The sequence below is a fragment of the Pan troglodytes genome, chromosome 18 (assembly GCF_028858775.2).
Source record: "Pan troglodytes isolate AG18354 chromosome 18, NHGRI_mPanTro3-v2.0_pri, whole genome shotgun sequence".
NCBI lineage: Eukaryota > Metazoa > Chordata > Mammalia > Primates > Hominidae > Pan > Pan troglodytes.
Genome location: NC_072416.2, coordinates 67333433 through 67357255, shown reverse-complemented (window position 1 = coordinate 67357255; position 23823 = coordinate 67333433). Strand labels below are relative to the sequence as shown.

The 23823-nt window shown below is 42.4% G+C and overlaps 1 protein-coding gene across 1 annotated transcript in view; it reads right to left on the bottom strand.

Moving 5' to 3' along the window:
- Window positions 1-528: 528 nt before the first annotated feature.
- The window catches only part of SNTB2 (syntrophin beta 2), a 129634-nt gene continuing 106339 nt past the window's right edge, over window positions 529-23823 (bottom strand). Inside the window, exons 6-7 of the mRNA XM_024349895.3 lie at window positions 9823-10007; window positions 529-8767 (exon numbers count right to left, since the gene is read on the bottom strand). Coding sequence (XP_024205663.1) covers window positions 8675-8767; window positions 9823-10007 — 278 coding nt within the window. The 3' untranslated portion in view covers window positions 529-8674. The remainder of the gene's footprint in view (window positions 8768-9822; window positions 10008-23823) is intronic.

Below are 23823 nucleotides of genomic sequence, written 5' to 3'. Positions count from 1 at the left end.
CTCTGCCAAGAGTGTGTGACACAGCCTGGTTGTGAGGCAACACCGAATAGAGCCAGCTGGAGAGCTGTGCTGAACAATCAAAGCCTTGTGCTGAGACTCAGGCACATGCGAATTAGAGTAAGGCTGAGGAACATTCCAGACTGAAGAACTGAGACACGACGACGAAAGGCAAGAAAGTGGTATTGGCCAGGATCCAAGGCCAGAGAGGAAAACAGGACATGGCCGGGATGGCTGGCATCATTTGAATGGGGTCTATGGAATGAGTGGTGGTGTGCCAATGTTGATTTCTTGATTAGGAGGACTTTATGGTGGCAATGCAGGGACTGTCCTTATGTTTTGGAGGTCCTCACTAGAGAATTTAAGGGTGCTAGAGAATCATATTAGAGAAAGACAAGGTAATGGAATAAATATGGCAAAATGTTAACAACTGGAAGGTTTGGGTGAAGGAGATTTGTATTGTTTTTGTAACTTTCCTGTAGGTTCAAAACTATTTCAGCATTTTAAAAATTGGAAAAAAAAAACCCCACGTGACTAAAGCAACTTTTTTATTTACAGTATAAAGGTTACAAAGGTATATATGTATTTATATATATAATACCCTTAAGTTACACATTTTCATTGTAATGTACAATGCTGTATGTTGATGTGCTACTCAAGGGGAAGTGTTGTTTATGCATCTATATTTATAGAGTATACATAAAGCTTTTTAAAATTAGGAACACAAATACTGCCCTGTTTTACGTGTTGGGTTTTTGATTTGGTATCCAGAAGATCTGAGACTTAAATTTCAAACAAGACTTAAAAAGAAGGCTTGTTTAAATACAGGGTTCTAAAAAGAAGGAAAAAACCCAGAACATCACATACTTTTAATTATTTGTAAAAGCATTATTCTAGTTTTCTAAGTCTTTATACTTAAAAATGAAAGCAGTGTGGAAAAGAATCCACATAAGCAGGTATCATCAGAGTTTGCACAGATTAGCCAAAACAGGCCTTCAATAGGTAGTGGTTTTCTACATTATCTTCCAAAAGACCTCAGGTTTGGTACCAAAAAGGACAGATTTTTCTGGGCACCAAGGTCTTATAATGCTGCACTCATCCAGTGGATTGTAAACATAATACTGGAGTCGTATAGTGGAGGGAAAATTCTGAAACTTGTTCTTACGATAAGGGCAGATTTGCGACAAAGTGAGAATATCATCGAGAATGATGATCATGCCAAACCTGAAACTTAATTGACATCATCACTTCCTCTCCCCCCAATTCTATTAATTCACAAATCGAGGTGAAAAGACACAACTGACACCCGCTTTAACAGGACCCAGATAGAAGGAAAGACATTTCTTCCAAACTAGGAGGAACACACATTTACAATACTTATGTGCTGGTTTTAATAGTATACAATCATTAGCACCTGATTGTCAAAGGGTAGGTTTAACGAACAAGACACTGAAGGCATGACCTAATTTTTGTGCACAACTCCAAGATACTTGAAAACCAAGGGGAGGGCACCCATGTGATTCGGTTTCCTGTGCCATTCCAATCACTGATAGCTCAGGTACTTTCTGGGCAATGACCAAAGATGTTGCCTGAAAAGCTAACCCTAGAGATAAATGGAAGGCAAGCTGGATAGAAAGGGACTGTTATTGTGTGAAAATTATGGAAAACATTCAGTCAGCCTTATTTTCTTTAGGTGCCCTTTTCACTGAGTCCAAATGCCAGCGTGTCCTGGAATAAGTGAAATTTTGTTAATTTTTATTTTTTAAATGTTAAAAGTTTTTTTTTTTTTTTTTTAATTTTTTAAATGGAGTCGGGGTCCCGCTGTGTTGCCCAGGCTGGTCTGGACCTCCTGGGCTAAAGTGATCCTCCTGCCTTGGCCTGATTTTGTTAATTTTTAAATATCTTCATTTTGATCTATCATTAATGGAGAAATACTCCGTCTACCATGTATATAAGGACTTTCAGCATATGAAATGCTTAAATAGTTTAAGGGTGGAAATGAATACAGCAATTAGAAATAAGGGGTTGATAAAATATGCATTTAGTTTTGCTGTTACAGTTAAGCATTTTTTAAGAAAGACTTTCTCATTTATCTACTTTGGGCAATAAAACTTAATTTTTGTTGTTGTGATTTATCTTACAAAGGATACTGTATACTGTTCTCTTTCCCAAACTAAAGTCTAAATTTGCACTAAAAAAAAATCATGCATGATGAAAAGACCAGCCTACTTAAATGTGCTTGGAGTCCTTTCATGTTGGCATGGATCAAAGCCTGAGTATCCCTTCAAACATTTTCCAGTTTGCCAGATCCAGATAAACAGACTTGTAAATATACTTTGGTAAAAATATCAAGTGATGAATTACTTAACTGCTGAATGATAAACAGATGGCATGGTGTGCTGAGAAATAATGGATTATGTGCTACTTGAGGGCAGGAACTTTCTTTTGGACCCTTCAGAATGCCTGGTGTAGAACTATACATTAATAAATGTTTATTAGATGAAAGAACACATGAATATGTCATTAATTAGCTTTCCAGTTTCAAAATTAGTGTCAATAGCATGGACGTAAGATTATTGCAAACTGAGAAAGGGACTTAGGGGACTCAGAAATTATAAATCTTTTTCTTCTTTTTCTTTTTTTGGAGATGAAGTCTCGCTCTGTTGCCCAGGCTGGAGTGCAATGGCACGATCTCAGCTCACTGCAACTTCTGCCTCCTGGGTTCAAGCGATTCTCCCACCTCAGCCTCCCGAGTAGCTGGGACCACAGGTGCGCACCACCACGCCCAGCTAACTTTTTGTATTTTTAGTAGAGATGGGGTTTCACCATGTTGGCCAGGCTGGTCTCAAACTCCTTACCTCAGGTGATCCACCCACCTTGGGCTCCCAAAGTACTGGGAATACAGGCATGAGCCACTGCACCCGGCCAGAAATTATAAATCTAACCAGGATTCTCAAACCTACAATACAATGAAATATCATTTCTCTCTTATAGGTTTTTGGTTTTAACCAATCTATTTTAAAAGGGGCAATTCAAGGATTATGGCTTATCTGGTGGATTTCTGTTGAATATGATCAAATGTTCACTGGAGAACAAGCAATAATTTGCAAAAGGCATATTTATGCCTTACATTAAATGTGGATCCTCTTCTAAAACTAGAATAAGCATCAGTTCAGTCACCCAACGTGGGAAGAAAGAATAGAGGTGGCAAGAAATGAAGCTCAAGTTTGTTTTGAAACAAAAGAAGAAACTTATTAAAAGATTCTTCTGAGTTACTACATAACAACCATTCTTCTAGTTGGCAGTTTAGCTAGTCAGAGAGACAAAAAAAAAAAAAAAAAAAACAAAACCAAAACCAAAAACAAAAACAGATGTCCTCTATGTGCCTATTTATTGTACCTTATCCTTAACTTGAAATTCTATCCTTTAAGAGAATGAATTTGTGTCACTCATCTCCCAGATGTTTTTGTTTTTTTAGAGAAAGGTTTCAAATCAGCCACTTGAGCAGTCTATTACTAGTGTAAAATAAATTCCATTTAACATCACAGCATAGGACTAATGATATTGCTCAAAAATACAGAACCCTGATATATAGCATAATTATTTTAGAACTATCATCACACATTTATCGAGTGTCTATGTATCCAGCACAGTGAAAGATTTAGCTTAAAGGGTGGAGGGGGGCAGATTGCTACAATTGGCTTTTAAAGACAGTATGTGGAAAGTCAGAATAATTTTAGATTACCAAGCAATTAGGGGGCACAGAGAAAGAACAGCAGGAGATGGCAGACTGCTCTACTTCCATCTTCAGTGGGGTTAAAAAAAAAAAAAAAGCCACAATAACAACAGAAATTTAACTGAAAGTGATTTCCAAACTCAAAGTAGAGTATAATACCACCTGGTACTTAATGTCATACCTGACAGAGATATATAAAAAGAATGAATGACTACAGTCAAATTCAACTTGAAGTTTAAGCAGAATCCCAAATTTAAGTCTCTTTTCATTACATAGATATTTGATCTGATCAGAGCAATTTGCTTTGAGACCAAAGAGATCTGGCATTTTACTTATTCATTAGGAATTGAAAAAAGAAGACCTTTGGCTTTCTAACCAGCCATTTCATTCATGGCATCAACAGCCGATGGCAGCCACATGGAAATGTATGCTGGATATTTGGATAGTTTAAATATTATGTACAAGGAATAGCTTATAACCAGTGAAAATAATAAGAACATAATTCAGCATAAGTGTCCAAGATAAGATACAAAAAAGCAGAGAAAGTGCTTGAGTCTACAGGTCTTCCCTGAAAGTTTCAAAAATGTTTAATTCTTAAGCAGGTAGGCCTTTTAATAGAATTTGCATAGCAGCATACAAGGTAATTTGCATTAAAATATATGAACAGAGATTCTTCCATGGCTTTGAAAACAAATATATCCACATGCATATAAGTTAAGCAAGAAGACCTGGAGTTTCTCACAAAATTAAAAAAAGAATCTATTATAACCTTTTCTCACACTTTTGCCCATCAAAACCATTTACAGCAAAACCTGTTTCTAGGAGAAACATAGCCTTGTCCAGATTCCACACAGCTTAAATTTTTTTTTAAGCATAATTTCTGGGGCCAGGTGCAGTGGCTCACATCTGTAATCCCAGCACTTTGGGAGGCTGAGGCAGAAGGACTGCTTGAGTGCCAAGAGTTCAAGACCAGCCTGGGCAACATGGCGAAACTCTGTCTCTACAAAAAAAAAAAAAAGAAAAAAAAATCCATAAAAATTAGCCAGGTGTGGTGGCACACACCTGTGGTCCCAGCTACTCAGGAGGCTGAGGTGAAAGGATCATTTGAGCCCAGAAGGTTGAGGCTGCAGTCAGCTATGATCATACCACTGCACTCCAACCTCGGTGACGGAGTGAGAACCTGTCTCAAAAAAAAAAAAAAAGAAGGAAAAAAAAGAACAAATTCTGGTTTATCAGCTAAGTGCATTCATTCAGCTGGAAAAGCTTTGTTACCATTCAACTTAGGATAAATTAGGAAAACAATCAGTAATAATGTTAGGTATTTGTTGTTTAGAAAGATTTCTTATAAAAATATAAGAAATAAATAATCCAATCTCTCCTGCCATGCAATAATTTTGAGTAACAAAGTTTGTGAGAGTACAGAACATAAAAACAGGCATTATCAGACCTTCTTTGGCCTAAAAAGTGCTAAAACATGGCTTTAAAATAGGTGAATGACATTTAAAGTAGTATTTTTGACTGCCTATATATGTTCCAGTATTTAACCTGAAACTCTTATCTACTAGGGAGGTGAGTTTACAGTTACAACTATCTAATAAATACTGTAGGAACTTATATTTAAGTATTTCTTCATATACAACATTAGAAACTAATTTCCAGATAATGTTTCATTTGATGACTTCAGGAAAGGACTTACCTTTTTCAGAAAAAGAAAAACTGAATGTTTTTCTTTTGTTCCTTTCCTTTTTATGGAGAGAAAGGAGAGAAGTTTTAGGAGAAAAGGTGGGAGACTTTTCATATACCAACTCACTGCTCCTAGGCATCTGTGTGGAATGTGGAGAAGCTGTCGAAGCCCCGGGTCTGGGGGGCACAGGAAGCAGTCCCTCTGAATGGGGAGCAGACACTATTCTGCAGTTTCCTTTCCATTCCACACACTGGAACCCACCACATCCTCAACAATTTTCTTAATTCAAAATGAAAAAGAAATGAAAAGTGAGCTGGTTCTATAAAAAAGGCAGAATATTGAAAATTCCCATTTGTAGTTATCATTTGGAAATAATTTGCCATACTTTGGCATCTAAATATAAATACATATTTATCATGGTGTCCCTTTCATTTGAGAGCACTTCATTTGCGGACTGAAAATCCCACAAACACATTTGATTGAAGAACAACCTTGGTCATCATGATTGGAGAGCTGTTAGGCATGTAAGAAAAGCAGCAAAAGGGTTCTGGTTCTTGGGGCTGCTAATGGACAAAGGAAACCTCCCACACTTTCATTTCACAGCAAGACTCAAAAGATATTATTAAGAACCCTACAGACCTCAGTGCTATACATGTCAGTTTCACCTTGACCAAAATGAGTGAAAATGCACACATGCCTTGCCTTTCCTGCTCACATTTTAATTCCACCTATTTTACATCCTCATATAACCAACAAGCAGGGTGGCTCAGAAGCTCCCCTGCAAATCTCAGTGGCTTAGCCTTTCACATTAACACAGAAAACCTCAACCAAATGGCTTTGCTGCTGAAGTCTGTAAAGGCATCATTCAACATCTCACATTAATAATGCTCTCACTGCATAGAGGGTTCAAGATTGCCTACCTGAGGGTATTACATATTGAAATTCTGATTCCAGAAATCATTTCTGGACATTCAAGAGATTTTTTTCCTTCCCTGAAATGAAAATTTATTGTGGGCCAGGCACGGGGGCTCACACCTATAATCCCAGCACTTTGGGAGGCCAAGGCAGGTGGATCACTTGAGGTCGGGAGTTCAAGACCAGCCTAGCCAACATGGTGAAAACCTGCCTCTACTAAAAATACAAAAATTAGCCGGGTGTGGTGGTGGGCAGCTATAACCCCAGCTACTCAGGAGAATCACTTGAACCTAGGAGGTGGAGGTTGCAGTGAGCCGAGATCATGCCACTGCACTCCAGCCTGGGAGACAGAACGAGACTCGGTCTCAAAAAAAAAAAAGAAAAGAAAATTTATCTCAGATGGAGCCAATCTTAGGTTTATGAACTTTCAAAACATAAAAAGCTCTTGAAAGACATACTCTTGTCTAGATTTTAATTTCCAGTTTTAAGCAGTTCAGATAATTCATTTTTGGAACTTTGACAATTATATGAAGCTGGGGGAAGAACAGGCATCTCTCCCCAACCTCTGCATATTGTTGGTTTCACTGTAATGAGGAAGGAGGACTGACTTATGGGTGAAGGAGGACAATGGAGTTACAATGTTGACCTAGAACTCTCTCTGCTCATGGGTCCTCCCCATCGGTCAGGCCGCACTGAAACCAAATAGCTCATTTTGCACACAGGTGTGTTTTTCTCTTCTTTTCTCCCCCTGTGCCTGCCCCATCTGAAGTGACACCCTCCTCCACCCTCCATAGCGCTCACATTCTTCTGTGGCACTCTTGATCAATCAAGCAAACAAGAACTTTCCCTAGACCTTTCTTCAGAGAGCATAAAGAACATCCAAGTCAATATTACCTATTCTTTGAGATCCAGGGACTGTGCTAATTTTGACATTTTATATTGATATTATACCATTTTAAATGTTTGCAGATATATACCACCTTCAAAATTAGGAAAAACAAGCTGAGTTCATTTTCTAACACTACAAAATCAGCATTCTTGCTGCTACTGTGTCCTAATGATATCTGGCAATCTTAACCAAAAGCAGGTAGCTGTTCCACGGTCTCATCACCCTGCTCACTGTAGGGTGTGCTGTGAAGCCAATAGTAAGTCTCGAATTAGCAGTTGCTTGTCCATGCCACTGCTGCCACAAAGGGCCAGGCCACAGCCAGGATGCTGCATCCTGTTGTTTTTGGGCAGCCCAAAACAACTCAACATGATGTTTGTGCGGAATTGCTGGCTTCACCCACCAAGTCTACTTCTCAAGCAGGCTGGCTCTTTAGGATTTATCTTGTTCAAACAGATCTGCCTACTAGAAGAGATGCCATTAAGGAAACCCACCTCAACGACTATTCCTCAAAACTAGGATAGGTGATCTCCTTGAAATGGCAGTGATTTCCAGTTATTCAAATAGTGACTAATAAAGCTCCACTAACCCTAACCAAAGGCACATTTGGTAAGCAATAAAAAAAATGGCTTAACCTAGGAAGAGGATTTTCGTTTAAAATAAATCTTATCCCCTGGCTCCTAACAAAAATAAAATTGGAAAAACCTAAACCAAGCAAAACTTTTCTTTAAAAGCAGTGGCTTCCAACTTGCTTTTCAACTCAGTCACCACTAGAAAGGAAGTAGAAGGCAAGGCAAATCAAATTTGCAAGTTCTAAGTCCTAGAGACAGTGGCAAAGCTTGGGATAAGGTGGGAAGTGATGGCCAGGCTGAGATAGAGGGAGATCCAGGGCAAATGGAACAACCCTTTGGTGATACAATTCAAGGACTTCCTATGGTGGAAGGAGCTAGTGAGGACAGTAAATTCCAAGACATACGACCTATCTGGAATGCTCAGGAAGCAACAGGCTGCTGCAAGCTAGCACCTGGGAAGGGACAATTGTTCTGAACAAGAGATCAAGGCTAAGCACAACACAAATCCTACAGGGAGAAGAAAAAGAAAACAATGCTTGGGTATTCGATTATGTCTAAAAATGAAAACAATGAAAAAAAAAAGAAAACAATGAGCCATTCTTTTTAGCAGTAGAAATAAACCTAATTACTCATAAACCATATTTTGAAATGAGAATAAATCAACAGCTTCATTTTGGAGCCTTTTAGAGTGCTAGAATATCTGGCCAAGGTAGACTGTGAAAGGTAGGCTCTTCTTTAAACACGGTTATGGTTCAGCAGTTATTTGCAGGTCCTTGGGAAGGCACTGTGCTGAAGGAGAGCAAAGAGTTTCTTTTTGTGCTTTTTTTTTTTGAGGTGGAAATATTTCTTGTGACAGTCAAGGCTCTTTTCTGATTTTTTGTTGCTCATACAAGCAGTCCCATACGAGTGACTTTGGCCGATAAAAACGTGTGCAACACAAATACAATCGGCTTCGGACAAGAGTGCAGGTCCATGGTCTGTGGAGAAAGGACACTAAGCATCACTACCTCACTACCATATACAGACAACTTAATAAACGAAGATGCGAAATAAATTTAAGGTAGGTAAAGAATGTGCCAGAGCTATGGAAACTCTTAGGAACTTAAAGCCACAGGCAAAAGTGCACTATGGAGTAAGGTTATTCCATGTCATAATACTGGTGTGAGGTTTCACATCCCCAATTAGGAGACAACTGGTGGTGTACTGGGTTTCACCATGCCTGGTAGGAAGAACTAAATAGTAGAGGATTTAAAATCTAAGGCCAGGCACGGTGGCTCACGCCCATAATCCCAGCACTTTGGGAGGCTGAGGCGGGCAGATCATGAGGTCAGGAGATTGGGACCATCCTGGCTAACACGGTGAAACCCCATCTCTACTAAAAATACGAAAAATTAGCCAGGCATGGTGGCACATGCGTGTAATCTCAGCTACTCGGGAGGCTGAGGCAGCAGAATTGCTTGAACCAGGGAGGCAGAGGTTGCAGTGAGCTGAGATGGTACCACTGCACTCCAGCCTGGGCGACAAAGCGAGACTCCGTCTCAAAAAAAAAAAAAAAAGAAATATGACGACAACAAAAACCAACACCCAATGCCATCTTGAAAACTGAAGAAGAGCAGATACAGTGGCTCACACCTGTAATCTCAACACCTTGGGAGGCCAAGATGGGAAGATCACTTGAAGCCAGGAGTTCAAGACCATCCTGGGCAGCAAAGCGAGACCTCATCTCTATAAAAAATATAAAAATTGGCCAGGCATGGTGGCACACACCTATAGTCCAGTCCCAGTTACTCAGGAGGCTGAGGTGGGAGGATCACTTGAGCCCAGAAGGTATAGGCTGCAGGAAGCTATGATTGCACCACTACACTCCAGCCTGGGTGACAGAGACCCCATCTTTAAAAAAATTTTTTTTAATTTAAAATTTCATGGTTCTAAATGGAATGTCAGTCCATGACTTTGTATATAAGGGGTAAGAAGTAATGAGAAGGAAAGAGAACATCTATTAGATAAACATGTGTTTCAGAAACACTCTTACCAGTTCTCCCTCGGGACCACCAAAATCCAAGTATAGATTTCGGATGCCATCATCAGCAGACATCTTCAGCCTTTCAAAGGGGTAGCGGTACAATATGCTGCTGGAGCCTCCATTTTCCCTGGAGATGGTGAACCCATTTTCATAGTGAATAGTAAGCCTCACCTCTTGGCCATTTAACATGCAGCCTGTTGAAGAAAAGCAAAAAACATTAGTTGTAAAGTTGCTATGTCAGTTATCAAGTGAAAAGGGAATCTTCTGACTTCAAAATAGAAAAAATATTTTCTTGAGAATGTGTGATACCTAACCTGTATGGAAACTTCTAAAGTGTGTTTTGTGCTAGGCGTGGTGGCTTACGCCTGTAATCCCAGCACTTTGGGAGGCCGAGGCAGGCGGATCGCAAGGTCAGGGGTTTGAGACCAGCCTGACCAACATGGTGAAACCCTGTCTCTACTAAAAATATAAAAATTAGCTGGGTGTGGTGGCGGGTGCCTGTAATCCCAGCTACTCAGGAGGCTGAGGCAGGAGAATTGCTTGCACCCGGGAGGCGGAGGTTGCAGTGAGCCAAGACTGCACCACTGCACTCCACCCTGGGCGACAGAGCAAGACTGTCTCAAAAAAAAAAAAAAAAAGAAGTGTGTTTTGTTTTGGTCACTGAGATGAGGCAGAAATGACCATAACACTCCTTGACATCTGTTCGATTTAATTCCTCGAGTACCCACTGAACACTCATACTGGCAAGTGTGTGTAGGCTGTGCAGGGCACTAGAGAAGTAAGAGGCACAGTCCCTGCTCTCAAGGACTTTGTAAATGCATTGGCATAAACAGGAAATCCCCAATTGTGTAAGGCAGAATGTACAGAACATGAGCAAACACCAAAGTGAATGAGGCCAAAGTCAAGAAAAGGTTTCCTGGAGGAGATGGGCCTTCAGATAGGCCCTAAAGAATTGGTAATACTGGCCGGGTACGGTGGCTCACACCTGTAATCCCAGCACTTTGGGAGGTCGAGGTGGGCGGATCACTTGAGGTCAGGAGTTAGAGACTAGCCTGGCCAACATGGCGAAACCCCGTCTCTACTAAAAATACAAAAATTAGCCAGGCATGGTGGCACATGCCTGTAATCCCAGCTACTTGGGAGGCTGAGGCAGGATAACTGCTTGCACCTGGGAGGCAGAGGTTGCAGTGAGATGAAATCACGCCACTGCACTCCAGCCTGGGTGACAAGAGCAAGACACTGTCTCAAAAAAAAAAAAAAAAAAAAAAAGAATTGGTAAAACTGGACAGGCAGGGAGGAAGAGGCAGAAGGACTGAACTGGGCAAGAAGGAACAACCAAAGGAGCAAAGGCAGAGAGGCCTTTCAGGAGCCGTGACATGGTTTGGTTGGCATTTGGGATGAAGATAAAGATTATGTTCATCAAAGTTAAAGGCTATACTCAGCAAAAGTCACAGTCAACGCTATCAAAGATACAATTCAAAGGACACCTCTGAATTGACAGGATACAAACAATTTTGGTCATCAAGACTGGCAAATGCCCCAGGTGTGGTGGCTCATGCTTACAATCCCAGCACTCTGGGAGGCTAAGGCAGGAGGCAGGAGGATCACTTGAGGCCAGGCGCTAGAGAACAGCCTGGGTAACATGGGAAGATCTCATTTCTATAAAAATAAAAAATGTATCTGGGCATGGTGGTGTGTGCCTATAGTCCCAGCTACTCAGGAGGCTGGGGTGGGAGGATCACTTGCGTCCAGGAGTTCAAGGCTGCAGTGAGCTATGATCATGCCACAGCACTCTAGCCTGGGTGACAGAGCAATGTCTAAACAATTTTAAAAAGAGAGATTTAGAGATTCTTTTTTTTGTTTGTTTTGAGATGGAATCTCCTTCTGTCACCCAGGCTGGGGTGCAGTGGCGTGATCTCGGCTCATTGCAACCTCACCCTCCTGGGCTCAAGCAATTCTTCTGCCTCAGCCTGCTGAGTAGCTGGGATTACAGATGCACACCACCACGCCCGGCTAATTTTTTTGCATTTTTAGTAGAGACAGGGTTTCACCACGTTGGCCAGGTTGGTCTTGAACTCCTGACTGCAAGGGATCCACCCACCTCGGCCTCCCAAAGTGTGGGGATTATAGGCGTGAGCCATTGCACATGGCTTTTTTTTTTTTTTTTTGGAGACAGAGTCTCGCTCTGTCTCCCAGGCTGGTGCAGTGGCGTGATCTTGGCTCACTGCAACCTCTGCCTCCCAGGTTGAAGCAATTCTCCCGCCTCAACCTCCTGAGTAGCTGGGATTACAGGAGCGTGCCACCACACTAGGCCAATTTATGTATTTTTAGTAGAGACAGGGTTTCACCATGTTGGTCAGGCTGGTCTCAAACTCCTGACCTTGTGATCTGCCCGCCTTGGCCTCCCAAAGTGCTGGGATTATAGGCATGAGCCACCGTGCCCGGCCTCCTTTTTTTTTTTTTTTTTTTTTTTTTTTGGAGATAGAATCTTGCTGTGTCACCTAGACTGGAGTGCACTGGCGCAATCTTAGCTGACTGCAACATCTGCCTCCTTTTTTTTTTTTTTGAGATAGAATCTTGCTGTGTCACCTAGACTGGAGTGCACTGGCGCAATCTCAGCTGACTGCAACCTCTGCCTCCCGGGTTCAAGCAATTCTCATGCCTTAGCCTCCTGAGTAGCTGGGATTACAGGCGGGCACCACCACACCCAGCTAATTTTTTGTATTTTTTAGTGGAGACGGGGTTTTGCCATCTTGCCCAGGCTGGTCTCGAACTCCTGAGCTCAGGCAACCCACTTGCCTCGGTCTCCCAAAGTGCTGGGATTACAGGTGTGAGGCACGGCACCTGGCCTGAGATTTTTTTTTTTTTTTTTTTGAGATAAGAGTCTCACTCTGTCATGCAGGCTGGAGGGCAATGGCGCAACCTCGGCTCCCTGCAACCTCCACCTCCCAAATGATTCTTATGCCTCAGCCTCCCGAGTAGCTGGGATTACAGGTGTTTACCACCACACTCAGGTAATTCTTGTAGTTTTAGTAGAGACAGGGATTTCACTATGTTGGCCAGGCTGGTCTCAAACTCCTGACCTCACGTGATCTGCCCACCTTGGGCTCCCAAAGTGCTTGGCCCCTGAGATTTCTTTTTTCTTTTTTTTTGAGACAGAGTCTCTCTGTCGGCCAGGCTGCACTGCAGTGGCATGATCTCGGCTCACTGCAACCTCCGTCTCCTGGGCTCAAGCAATTCTCCTGCCTCAGCCTCCCGAGTAGCTGGGATTACAGGCATGTGCCACCACGCCTGGCTGATTTTTTGTATTTTTAGTAGAGACAGGGTTTCACCATGTTGGCCAGGCTGGTCTCAAACTCCTGACCTCAGGTAATCCACCCGCCTCGGCCTCCCAAAGTACTGGGATTACAGGCATGAGCCACCGCGACCGGCCTGAGATTTCTTAAATGTTCTGTTTTGGATTGTTTCCCCTGGAGAAGGAAAGAATGGAAAGCAAATGTGACTGTGTGTGATTCTGTGTGTGTGTGTCAAACTTAATATATTTAGGTCTAGATATTGAGCTTGTTTTAGTTTAAAAAAAATTTTTTTTTGAGATGGAGTTTCACTCTTGTCACCCAGGCTGGAGTGTAATGGCGTGATCTTAGCTCACCACAACCTCCGCCTCCTGGGTTCAAGCAATTCTCCTGCCTCAGCCTCCCAAGTAGCGGGGATTAAGGCCTGCGCCACCACGCCTGGCTAATTTTTTGCATTTTTAGTAGAGACGGGGTTTCTCCATGTTGGTCAGGCCGGTCTCGAACTCCTGACCTCAGGTGATCCACCCACCTCGGCCTCCTAAAATGCTGGGATTATAGGCATGAGCCACTACACCCGGCCATAGTTTAAAATGTATAATTAATACCAGATTCTTCTGAATGAGACTGTGACCTGGTCATGTAAATGCTGTGCCAAATCGAACCAATTAAACAGTTTTTCTCTAAACACTGAGTACATCACACCACAGTGATGCAATGATGATTAAGTGCCTGACACCCCTTACCCTTTTAGGAGTAATGAACCAAAGGGAGATAGGGGAAATAAGCCTTTCATTCTGATTTAACAGCTGTGTGTGTGTGTATGAGAAGTGGCTTTTAAAATTTTTTTTTCAGTATAAATTCCCCATTTAGTAAGAGGAGTGGCCCTTTTCTGATGGGATAGCATCTGGGGCTTATTAATGGAGCTGTTGCAGGTGGCTCATTATGTCTTGGTTCACTTAGAATGCTTTTGGATGGCTATGTGTCCACTATGCACTCCAATTTATAGATAAGTCAGTAAAAAATTCAGTATGTTGGCTGGGCGCGGTGGCTCACGCCTGTAATCCCAGCACTTTGGGAGGCCAAGGCGGGTGGATCACAAGGTCAGGAGTTCGACACCAGCCTGGCCAATATGGTGAAACCCTGTCTCTACTAAAAATACAAAAATTAGCCGGGAGTGGTGGCAGACGCCTGTAGTCCCAGCTACTCGGGAGGCTGAGGCAGAAGAATTGCTTGAACCTGGGAGGCAGAGGTTGTAGTGAGCAGAGATCAAGATCGGGCCACTGTACTGCAGCCTGGCAGACAGAGCAATACTCTGTCTCAAAAAAAAAAAAAAAAAAAAAAAAAAAATTCAGTATGTTGATTTTGTTTAACAGGGTTGTTACCAGAAATAGAAAAAGACACACAATAGCAGCACAATAGTAAGTACTGAAGTTAAAGGGGTAAAAAACTACAGTTTTGGCTGGGCGCAGTGGCTCACACCTGTAATCCTAGTACTTTGGGAGGCCGAGGCAGGTGGATTGCCTGAGCTCAGGAGTTCGAGATCAGCCTGGGCAACATGGTGAAACCCCGTCTCTACTAAAATACAAAAGAAATTAGCCAGGCATGGCAGTGTGTGCTTGTAATCCCAGCTACTCAGGAGGCTGAGGCCGGAGAATTGCTTGAACTTGGGAGGCAGAAGTTGCAGTGAGCTGAGATTGCACCACTGCACTCCTGCCCTCCAGCCCTCCAGCCCGAGTGACAGAGCGAGACTCTGTCTCACCAAAAAAAAAAAAAAAAAAAAAAATCAAAAACTACAGTTCTTCAGGTATCAAGAGAGGAAGGTACATAAACACAGGGCTCTGCGGTAGGTACTTTTATTTTATTTTATTCTAGATGGAGTCTCGCTCTGTCGCCCAGGCTGGAGTGCGGTGGCATGATCTCGGCTCACTGCAACCTCCGCCTCCTGGGTTCAAACGATTCTCCTGCCTCAGCCTCCCTAGTAGCTGGGACTACAGGGGCGCACCACAACGCCCTGCTAATTTTTTTTTTTTTTTTTTTTTTTTTTCAGTAGAGATAGGGTTTTGCCATGTTGGCCAGGATGGTCTCAAACTCCTGACCATAGGTGATCCACCCTCCTCGGCCTCCCAAAATGCTGGGATTACAGGCATTAGCCACCATGCCCAGCCTGTAAAATTCTTTATAGTGATAAGAGTTTCAGTGTATGGGACTGACTGATGGCTCTTTAGTCAAAAAACAATTTTTTTTTTCCTGATGATACAAGCATGATGTAACTTTAAAAATTCAAACAACTGGCTGGGCACAGTGGCTCATGCCTGTAATTCCAGCACTCTGGGAAGCTGAGGTGGAGGACTGCTTGAGGCCAGAAGTTTGAGACAAGTCTAGGCAACATAGTGAGATTCTATCCCTACCAAAATTACAAAAATTAGCCAGGCATAGTGGCATGCACCTGTAGTCCCAGTTACTTGGGAGGCTGTGGTGAGAGGATTGCTTCAGCCTGGATGCGGTGAGCCATGTTCGTGACACTGCTCTCCAGCCTGGGCAACAGAATGAGACTGTGTCTCTAAAAACAAACAAACAAACAAAAAACATAAAATAAAAATTCAAACAACATAAAAGTGGCCTATAACTGCAGTTGGATTTAGGGATGGAGAAAAAGCCAGGGATGTCTATGGCCCAAATTACTGAGCAGTAAAAGGCACTGCCCACTTCAACAGCCAAGATAGGCTCTACATCTCCCTCTGTTGTTTCTTCTCTTCCATCTGTTCCTCTTCCAGGCTAAGGCGAATCCCCTCACCTGCGCCTTGGATTGCATCTACCTCCACCTTCCTAGAAACTGTACAAGATTGATTACTACTTCTACCTCTTGTGTTTTCAACATGTCCCTCTGAATCAGATCCCTCCCATTCCCTTTTTTAAATGCTCAAGCCTCTCTCATTATTAAAAGAAATGCCACTACTCAACTCTGTACCTTACCTCCAAGTACCACTCCCCCTCTCTCCTCCTCTTCATATCAAAACTTCTTGAAAGAGCTGTCTACTCAGTTTGCCCATGATTCACCTCACGTCCACTCCTCAGACCTCTGCAATCTGCCATTGCCATTACATCGTTTTGCATCTCTCCCCAAGGGCATCAATTATCTCCATATCGCTAAATCCAACCTGCTTTTTCAGCCTCATCCTACTTGGCACTTGTAGTACTAATTGTTGGCTGTCTATCAGCTTCTATTTCTCTATTCTTCTTTATAGGCAAACCCCAATTTTATTCAGGTTTTTACTGTGTCCTAATGTGTTTCAGGGAAGGGTACTCCCGACTTATGGATAGACAGCTTCTGGGCCAATCAAAGCATGGGTTTCCCCTGGTGATTGTTCTGGTTCAGACTGGACATATGAGCCAAACTGACTCAATCAGATTGAAAAGATCTATCACTAGGAAGAGAAGGGCCCTCTCTCTTTCACTCTTGCTCTCTTTTATGCAAGATATTTAATATTTATTCTAGTTTTAGTGGCCATGTCCTACTATTTTTAGCATAAATCATCCCAACTGATACATTTACTCCTACTGACTTTTCCTCCCTTGAAATACTCTTCCTCTGGTTTCCATGGCTGTTACCATCCCCACCAATCCCGGTTTTCCTTCTACTGCTCTGACTACTACTTCTCAGATTCCTAAGTTGGGGGTTGTGGGGTGAGGCACTGGCTTTTTCACACCACGGGGATGTTGTTAAGTATAAAACATACATTAGAGATGGCTTTCTAAGAAGCTCCCCGATAGTAATTTAATAAAGCTAGGAGGAAAACTTGCTCAATAAATAATAAATCAAAAAATTGATGTTATAAGAAGGTGAACACTCGGCCGGGCGTGGTGGCTCATGCCTGTAATCCCAGCACTTTGGGAGGCCGAGGTGGGTGGATCACCTGAGGTCAGGCGTTCAAGACCAGCCTGGCCAACAGGGTGAAACCCTGCCTCTACTAAAAATGCAAAAAAAAAAAAAAAAAAAAATTAGCTGGGCATGGTGGTGGGCACCTGTAATCCCAGCTACTCAGGAGGCTGAGGCAGGAGAATTGCTTGAACCCGGGAGGCAGAGGTTGCAGTGAGCCAAGATCGTGCCATTGCACTCCAGCCTGGGCAACAAGAGCAAAACTCTGTCTCAAAAAAAAAAATTGTATATATATATATTTAATAAGGTGAACAATGGTAAATACAACCAGTGTTGTATTTATCCACTTTGTGTAGATAGTACAACCAGTGTATATGTTATCCACTTTGTGTCTATGTATTTATATTTATTTTTTTGAGACAGAGTCTCGCTCTGTCGCCCAGGCTGGAGTGCAATAGCGTGATCTCGGCTCACTACAAGCTCTGCCTCCCGGGTTCTCGCCATTCTCCTGCCTCAGCCTCCTGAGTAGCTGGGACTACAGGTGCCTGCCACCACACAGGCGCCTGCCACCACACCCGGCTAATTTTTCGTATTTTTAGTAGAGACGAGGTTTCACTGTGTTAGTCAGGAAGGACTCGATCTCCTGACCTCATGATCCGCCCGCCTCGGCCTCCCAAAGTGCTAGGATTACAGGCGTGAGCCACCGTGCCCAGCCTATTTATTTATTTTTAAGACAGGGTCTCACTCTGTCGCCCAGGCTGGAGTGCAGTGCTGCAGCCTGGACCTGCAGGCCTTAAGCAATCCTCCCACTTCAGCCACCTGAGTAGCTGGGACTATAGGCATGTGTCACCATGCCTGGCTAACTTTCAAAATTTTTCATAGAGACGCGGTCTTACTCTGTTGCCCAGGCTTATTTTATTTATTTTTTATTTTTATTTTCTTTAGAGACAGTGTCTCATTCTGTTGCCTAAGCTGGAGTGCAGTGGTGTGATCATAGTTCACCGCAGCCTCAAACTCCTGGGCTCAAGTGATTATCTTGCCTCAGTCTCCCAAATAGCTAAGACTACAGGTGCATGCCACCATGCCCAGCTCATTTTTTTTAAATAGAGATGGGGTCTTGCTGTGTTACCCAGGCTAGTCTCGAACTCTGGTGTCAAGTAATCCTCCTGCCTTGGCCTCCCAAAGTGCTGAGATTACAGGCATAAGCCACAGCGCTGGGCCAACTATGTGTTTTTTTAAATGAGAACTGCTGGTGGTTATCAGTGTGTCATGAGGGACAAAGAACCTAATGGCAGAGTTCTATGCTACAGGTCCTGTTTCTGGGGCTCTGGGGGGCTCTATCTAGTGTTTCCAGCAAGTCCCCAGGCCCATCTCTCTAGCAGCCATAGGACTGTGTGTGTTACTCAGAGCAACTCAGAAGGGAGTAGGTCTTTCAGGTTAGACCTGGCCTGACAGCCCAGAACTGTCTCAGAGAAAGGCTGGGGCATCCTTCCCAGTGACTGCACATAGGAAAAGCCAGCCCATCAGGTGTAGGCAACAGGTTCATCATGCCCAGGGTCACAGAAAAGAACATGACACTGTGTTCTCTTATTGCTATTTGGTCAAAGGCATGAAGTACATCTTACTTATTTTTCTTTTATTACAAAGCACAGCACTTGATAAATACTAAAACATTCAGTAAATATGTATTAACAAATTAGACTGATATTGTATATCCTTCAGAAGTTTAACCTGGTCATAAGTGTGAGTCATTTAGAGAAATTTCAGGGCTTAAGGCTCTAGTTTTGGAGCCCAAAAAGGCCCCAGTTCAAGTCCTAACCATACTAACACCAGTTCCCATATCTTGAAAATGCAGGTGACAACATCTGCCCCAGAGAGTTGTGTGTGAAGGTTAGATGATGCCTGTATTTCATTTATGCCTTATGACAATCCTGATACATACCTATTATTCTTTTGGTTTCTGTCCTTCCTACTTGAAAAATAGGGGCTATGCTTACCTTATTTTATTATAGCTAGTAAAAGCACAGAGTATACACTGAAAAATATTTGCCAAACAGATGAGTAAAAAGGACTCAAGATAATTTCTAAGAAATGGTGAACAATATGGTCACAGAAAACTCTTTCTTCATATATTTTAACAATATAAATCCTTTTAAATGCCTGTTTTTCTTCTCTTCTCCTAGATTTTCTTCATTTTTATTAACGTAATTCCTACCTATATTTACTGCTTCTTAGTCTTCATATCATCAAAACTACAGACATATAAAGTGCCTTCATAAAGTTCTCGTATGACTTAAAAACTTTAATGGCTTAAATAATTGGTATGATGAAAATAAGCCTTTAAAAGTATACTATACAATTTTTAAAATAGTTTCAAATCCTGTGACAAATGGAAATGGCTTTATGTACTTGAGGAAGAGAGCTGCATTCTATGCCTACTCATCTTGAAGTTCATACTTGCAAGCAGGAGAAAGTCCTTCTGTACCAGAGGGATCACTGATTAGCTCTACTGTAACTATAGCCTAATCAAGGTTTAAAACTAAATGAACATTAGGAAGATTATGTATTGAATTTACTCGTCACATTTTGTAGGTATTCATTGAAATGTTTCTAGATGGGTAAACTATAACCAAAACATAGAGACAAGGAACAGCTTAATTGATTTCTTTTTGCCAACTATAGTTTTAACAGACAGTTCTGAATCTCCCAACAATTTTTTTTTTCTTTTGAGACAGGGTCTTGTTCTGTTGCCCAGACTGGAGTGCAGTGACGTAATCACAGCTCACTGAATCCTTGACCTCTTGGGCTCAAGCAACCCTCCTACCTCAGCCTCCTGAGTAACTGGGACTACAGGCACACACCACCAGGCCTGGGTAATTTTTTTATTTTTTGTAGAGACGGGGTTTCGCCATGTTGCCCAGACTGAGCTCAAGTGATCCACCTGCCTCAGCCTCCCAAAGTGCTGGGATTATAGGTGCGAACCACAGTGTAATCTTTTTAATATTAATATGTAATATTTGTATATATCTTAGGGGTACATGCGATATTTTGTTACCTGATATTTTGTTACATGTGTAAAATGTGTAATGATCAAGTCAAGGGATTTAGGGTATCCATCACATTGAATATTTAACAATTCTATATGTTGGGAACATTTAAGTCCTTTCTTCTATTTGAATTATACAATGCATTATTGCTAACTATAGTCACCACACTCTGCTCTTGAACATTAGAATTTATTCCTTCTTTCTAATTGTATGTTTATACCCATTAACCAACCCTTCTTCACAGCCCCTCACAACACGCCCATCCCAACCTCTGGTATTTATCTTGTACTGTCTACATCCATGAGATCAACATTTTTTTTTTTTTTTTTTTTTTGAGATGGAGTTTAGCTCTTGTTGCCCAGGCTGGAGTGCAATGGTGCGATCTTGGCTCACCGCAACCTCTGCCTCCCGAGTAGCAGGGATTACAGGCATGCATCACCACGCCTGGCTAATTTTGTATTTTTAGTAGAGACGGGGTTTCTCCATGTTGGTCAGGCCGGTCTCGAACTCCTGACCTCAGGTGATCCGCGTGCCTCGGCCTCCCAAAGTGCTGGGATTATAGGTGTGAGCCACCACGCCTGGCCACTTTTTTAGCTCCCATATAAGTGAGAACATGCCACATTTGTCTTTCTATGCCTGCCTTATTTCACTTAACATAATGACCTCCAATTCCATCCATGTTGCTACAAATGACATGACTGCATTATTTTTTATGGCCAAATAGTATCCCTTTGTGTACATATACCATATTTTCTTAATCCATTTGTCTGCTGATGGACACTTAGGTTGACTCTCTATCTTTGTTATTGTGAATAGTGCTGCAATAAACATGGAGGTGCAGGTATCTTTCTGACATGCTGATTTCTCTTCTTTTGGATAAATACTCAATAGTAGGATTGCTAGATCATACAGTAGTTCTATTTTTAGCTTTTTGAGAAATATTCATACTGTTTTCCGTAACGGCTATACTGATTTACATTCCCACCAACAGTGTATAAGAGTTTGCTTTTCTCTGCATCCTCACCAGCATCTGTTATTTTTTGTCTTTTGAATATTAGCTACTCTAACAGTTACCAAGGTAATATTAAAATACAGCTGTATGGCTTTAAAGGGAAGTTGATTTAAAAAAATACAGCTGTGAATAAGAACAAAAAAGTTTAAAATTACCAAAAAATATGTTTCTTTTGTCTATTTAAAAATACAAGGAACCAGCTGGCCCTCACTCTTCCTTTCCTCTAGCCATCATATTTAAACAACTATGAGCCTGGGAAGCTTTAACCTGCAAAATGAAATTTAGCTGCTAGACACCAAAGAAACAACATGAACTAAAAAATGCTGAAAATCCAAGTTGCACTCTTGATTTTGGGAAGCATATCCCCTTGAATTCTTGAGGACAATACAGTGACCCCAGATGGTAGCAACAGCATGAATGTGTTGGCCTGACCCTTCGACTGCCCACAGGAACACAGAGCATCCCAGTGTGATTCTGGTGTAAGCCACCATGCCTCACCTCCAATACTGTATTTTTTTTTAAACCTCATTTACTTTTTTTTTTTCAATAGAGATGAGGTTTCACCATGTTGCCCAGGCTGGTCTTGAACTCCTGGGCTCAAGTGATCCGCCCACCTCAGCCTCCCAAAGTACTGGAATTACAAGCGTGAACTACCGTGCTTGGCCCAAGGCATATACATATATATATATTTTTTTTGAGACAGAGTTTCCCACTGTTGCCCAGGTTGGAGTGCAGTGGTGTGATCATAGCTCACTGCAGACTCCGCCTCCCAGGTTCAAGCAATTCTTGTGACTCACCCTCCTGAGTAGCTGGGACTTCAGGCATGTGCCACTATGCCCAGCTAATTTTTGTATTTTTAGTAGAGACGGGGTTTCACTATGATGGCCAGGCTGGTCTCGATCTGGCCTCAAGTGATCTGCCTGCCTCAGTCTCCCAAAGTGCTGGGACTACAGGCATAAGCAACCGCTTCCAGCATTTCTATTTTTGGAAACAGTCTCACTCTATCTCCCAGCTTGGAGTGCAGTGGTGCAATCTTGGCTTGTTGCAACCTCCACCTCCCGGGTTCAAGCAATTCTCATGCCTCGGCCTCCTGAGTAGCTGGGATTATAAGCGCCTGCCACCACTCCTGGCTAACTTTTGTATTTTTAGTAGATATGGGGTTTCGCGATGTTGGCCAGGCTGGTTTGGAACTCCTGACCTCAAGTGATCTGCCCTCCTTGGCCTCTCAAAGTGCTGGGATTACAGGCATGAGCCACCGCGTCCGGCCCCAGCCTGTATTTTTAAATAAAGGTTTTTATTTTGTCCAAAGCCAAAAACAATTTAAAAAAAAAAGAAAAAAATTTGCAAATATCTACATGTATACATATATGTAAATATATATAAAAAACAATACTCCAAATTCATGACAACTAACCACAAGAGGGCGCTTCCACAATGGAAAGAAACCAACCTTATTTCCTTTAGATACTTATTTGAGTAAGTGTTGGGCACACATTTTCAAACTTTTGTAGAGTAACTCCTATTTCAAATCCTTTATTTTTCCATAGCCATAAGCTTTCTAGATACTCATCTTTTAAGGGCGCCTATCCACAACTTAGATTTCAATCTTCTTAACTGGAGAGTCCATGTATCTAGTACTTGGTAAATGAGTCCTTACATTATTTTTTCTTTTAAGAGACAAGGTCTCACTATGTTGTCCAGGCTGGAGTACAGTGGCTATTCACAGGCTTGATCATTGTGCACTACAGCCCTGAAATGGGCTCAAGCAATCTTCTTACCTTAGCCACCTGAGCAGCTGAGACTACAGTGTGTGCCACTATGTCTGGCTTTTTTTTTTTTTCATTTAATTAAATTAATTTATTTATTTTGAGACAGGTTCTGGCTCCCATCACCCAGGCTGGAGTGCCATGGCACTACCATAGCTCACTGCAGCCTTGAGTTCCTGGGCTCAGGTGATCCTCCTACCTCAGCCTCCTGAGTAGCTGGGACTACAGATGTGTGTCACCACTCCCAGCTGAAGTTTTGTATTTTTAGTAGAGATGAGGTTTCACCATTTTACCCAGGCTGGTCTCAAACTCCTGGGCTCAAAAAATACGCCAGCCTTAGCCTTCCAAAGTGCAGGGATTACAGGCATGAGCCAGTGTACCCAGCTTCATTTTTCATTGTAGAGATGGGGTCCTCAATATATTGCTCAGGCTGGTCTTAAAACTCCTGGCCTCAAGCAATCCTCCTGCCTCAGCCTCCTAAGTAGCTGGAATTACAGGTGTAACCTTGCCTGGCTAGTCCTTACACTACTAAATGCAGATTAAATGACAACTGGCCTGGCACAGTGGCTTGTGCCTATAATCCCAGTTACTCAGGAGGCTAAGACCAGAGAATAGCTTGAGGCCAGGAGTTGAGACCAGCGTGGGCAACACAGTAAGACCTCATCTCTAAAAAAATAAATAAATAAACCGAAGACCAGGCGTGGTGGCTCATGCCTGTAATCTCAGCACTTTGGGAGGCCAAGGTAGGTGGATCACCTGAGGTCGGTGGATCACCTGAGGTCAGAAGTTCAAGACCAGCCTGGCCAATATGGTGAAACCCTGTCTCTACTAAAAATACAAAACTTAGCTGGGCATGATGGCAGGTGCCTGTAATCCCAGCTATTCGGAAGGCTGAGGTGGGAGAATAGCTTGTACCTGGGAGGCGGAGGTTGCAGTGAGCTGAGATCATGCCACTGCACTCCAGCCTGGGCGACAGAGTGAGACTCCATGTCAAAAAAATAAATAAGTAAACTGA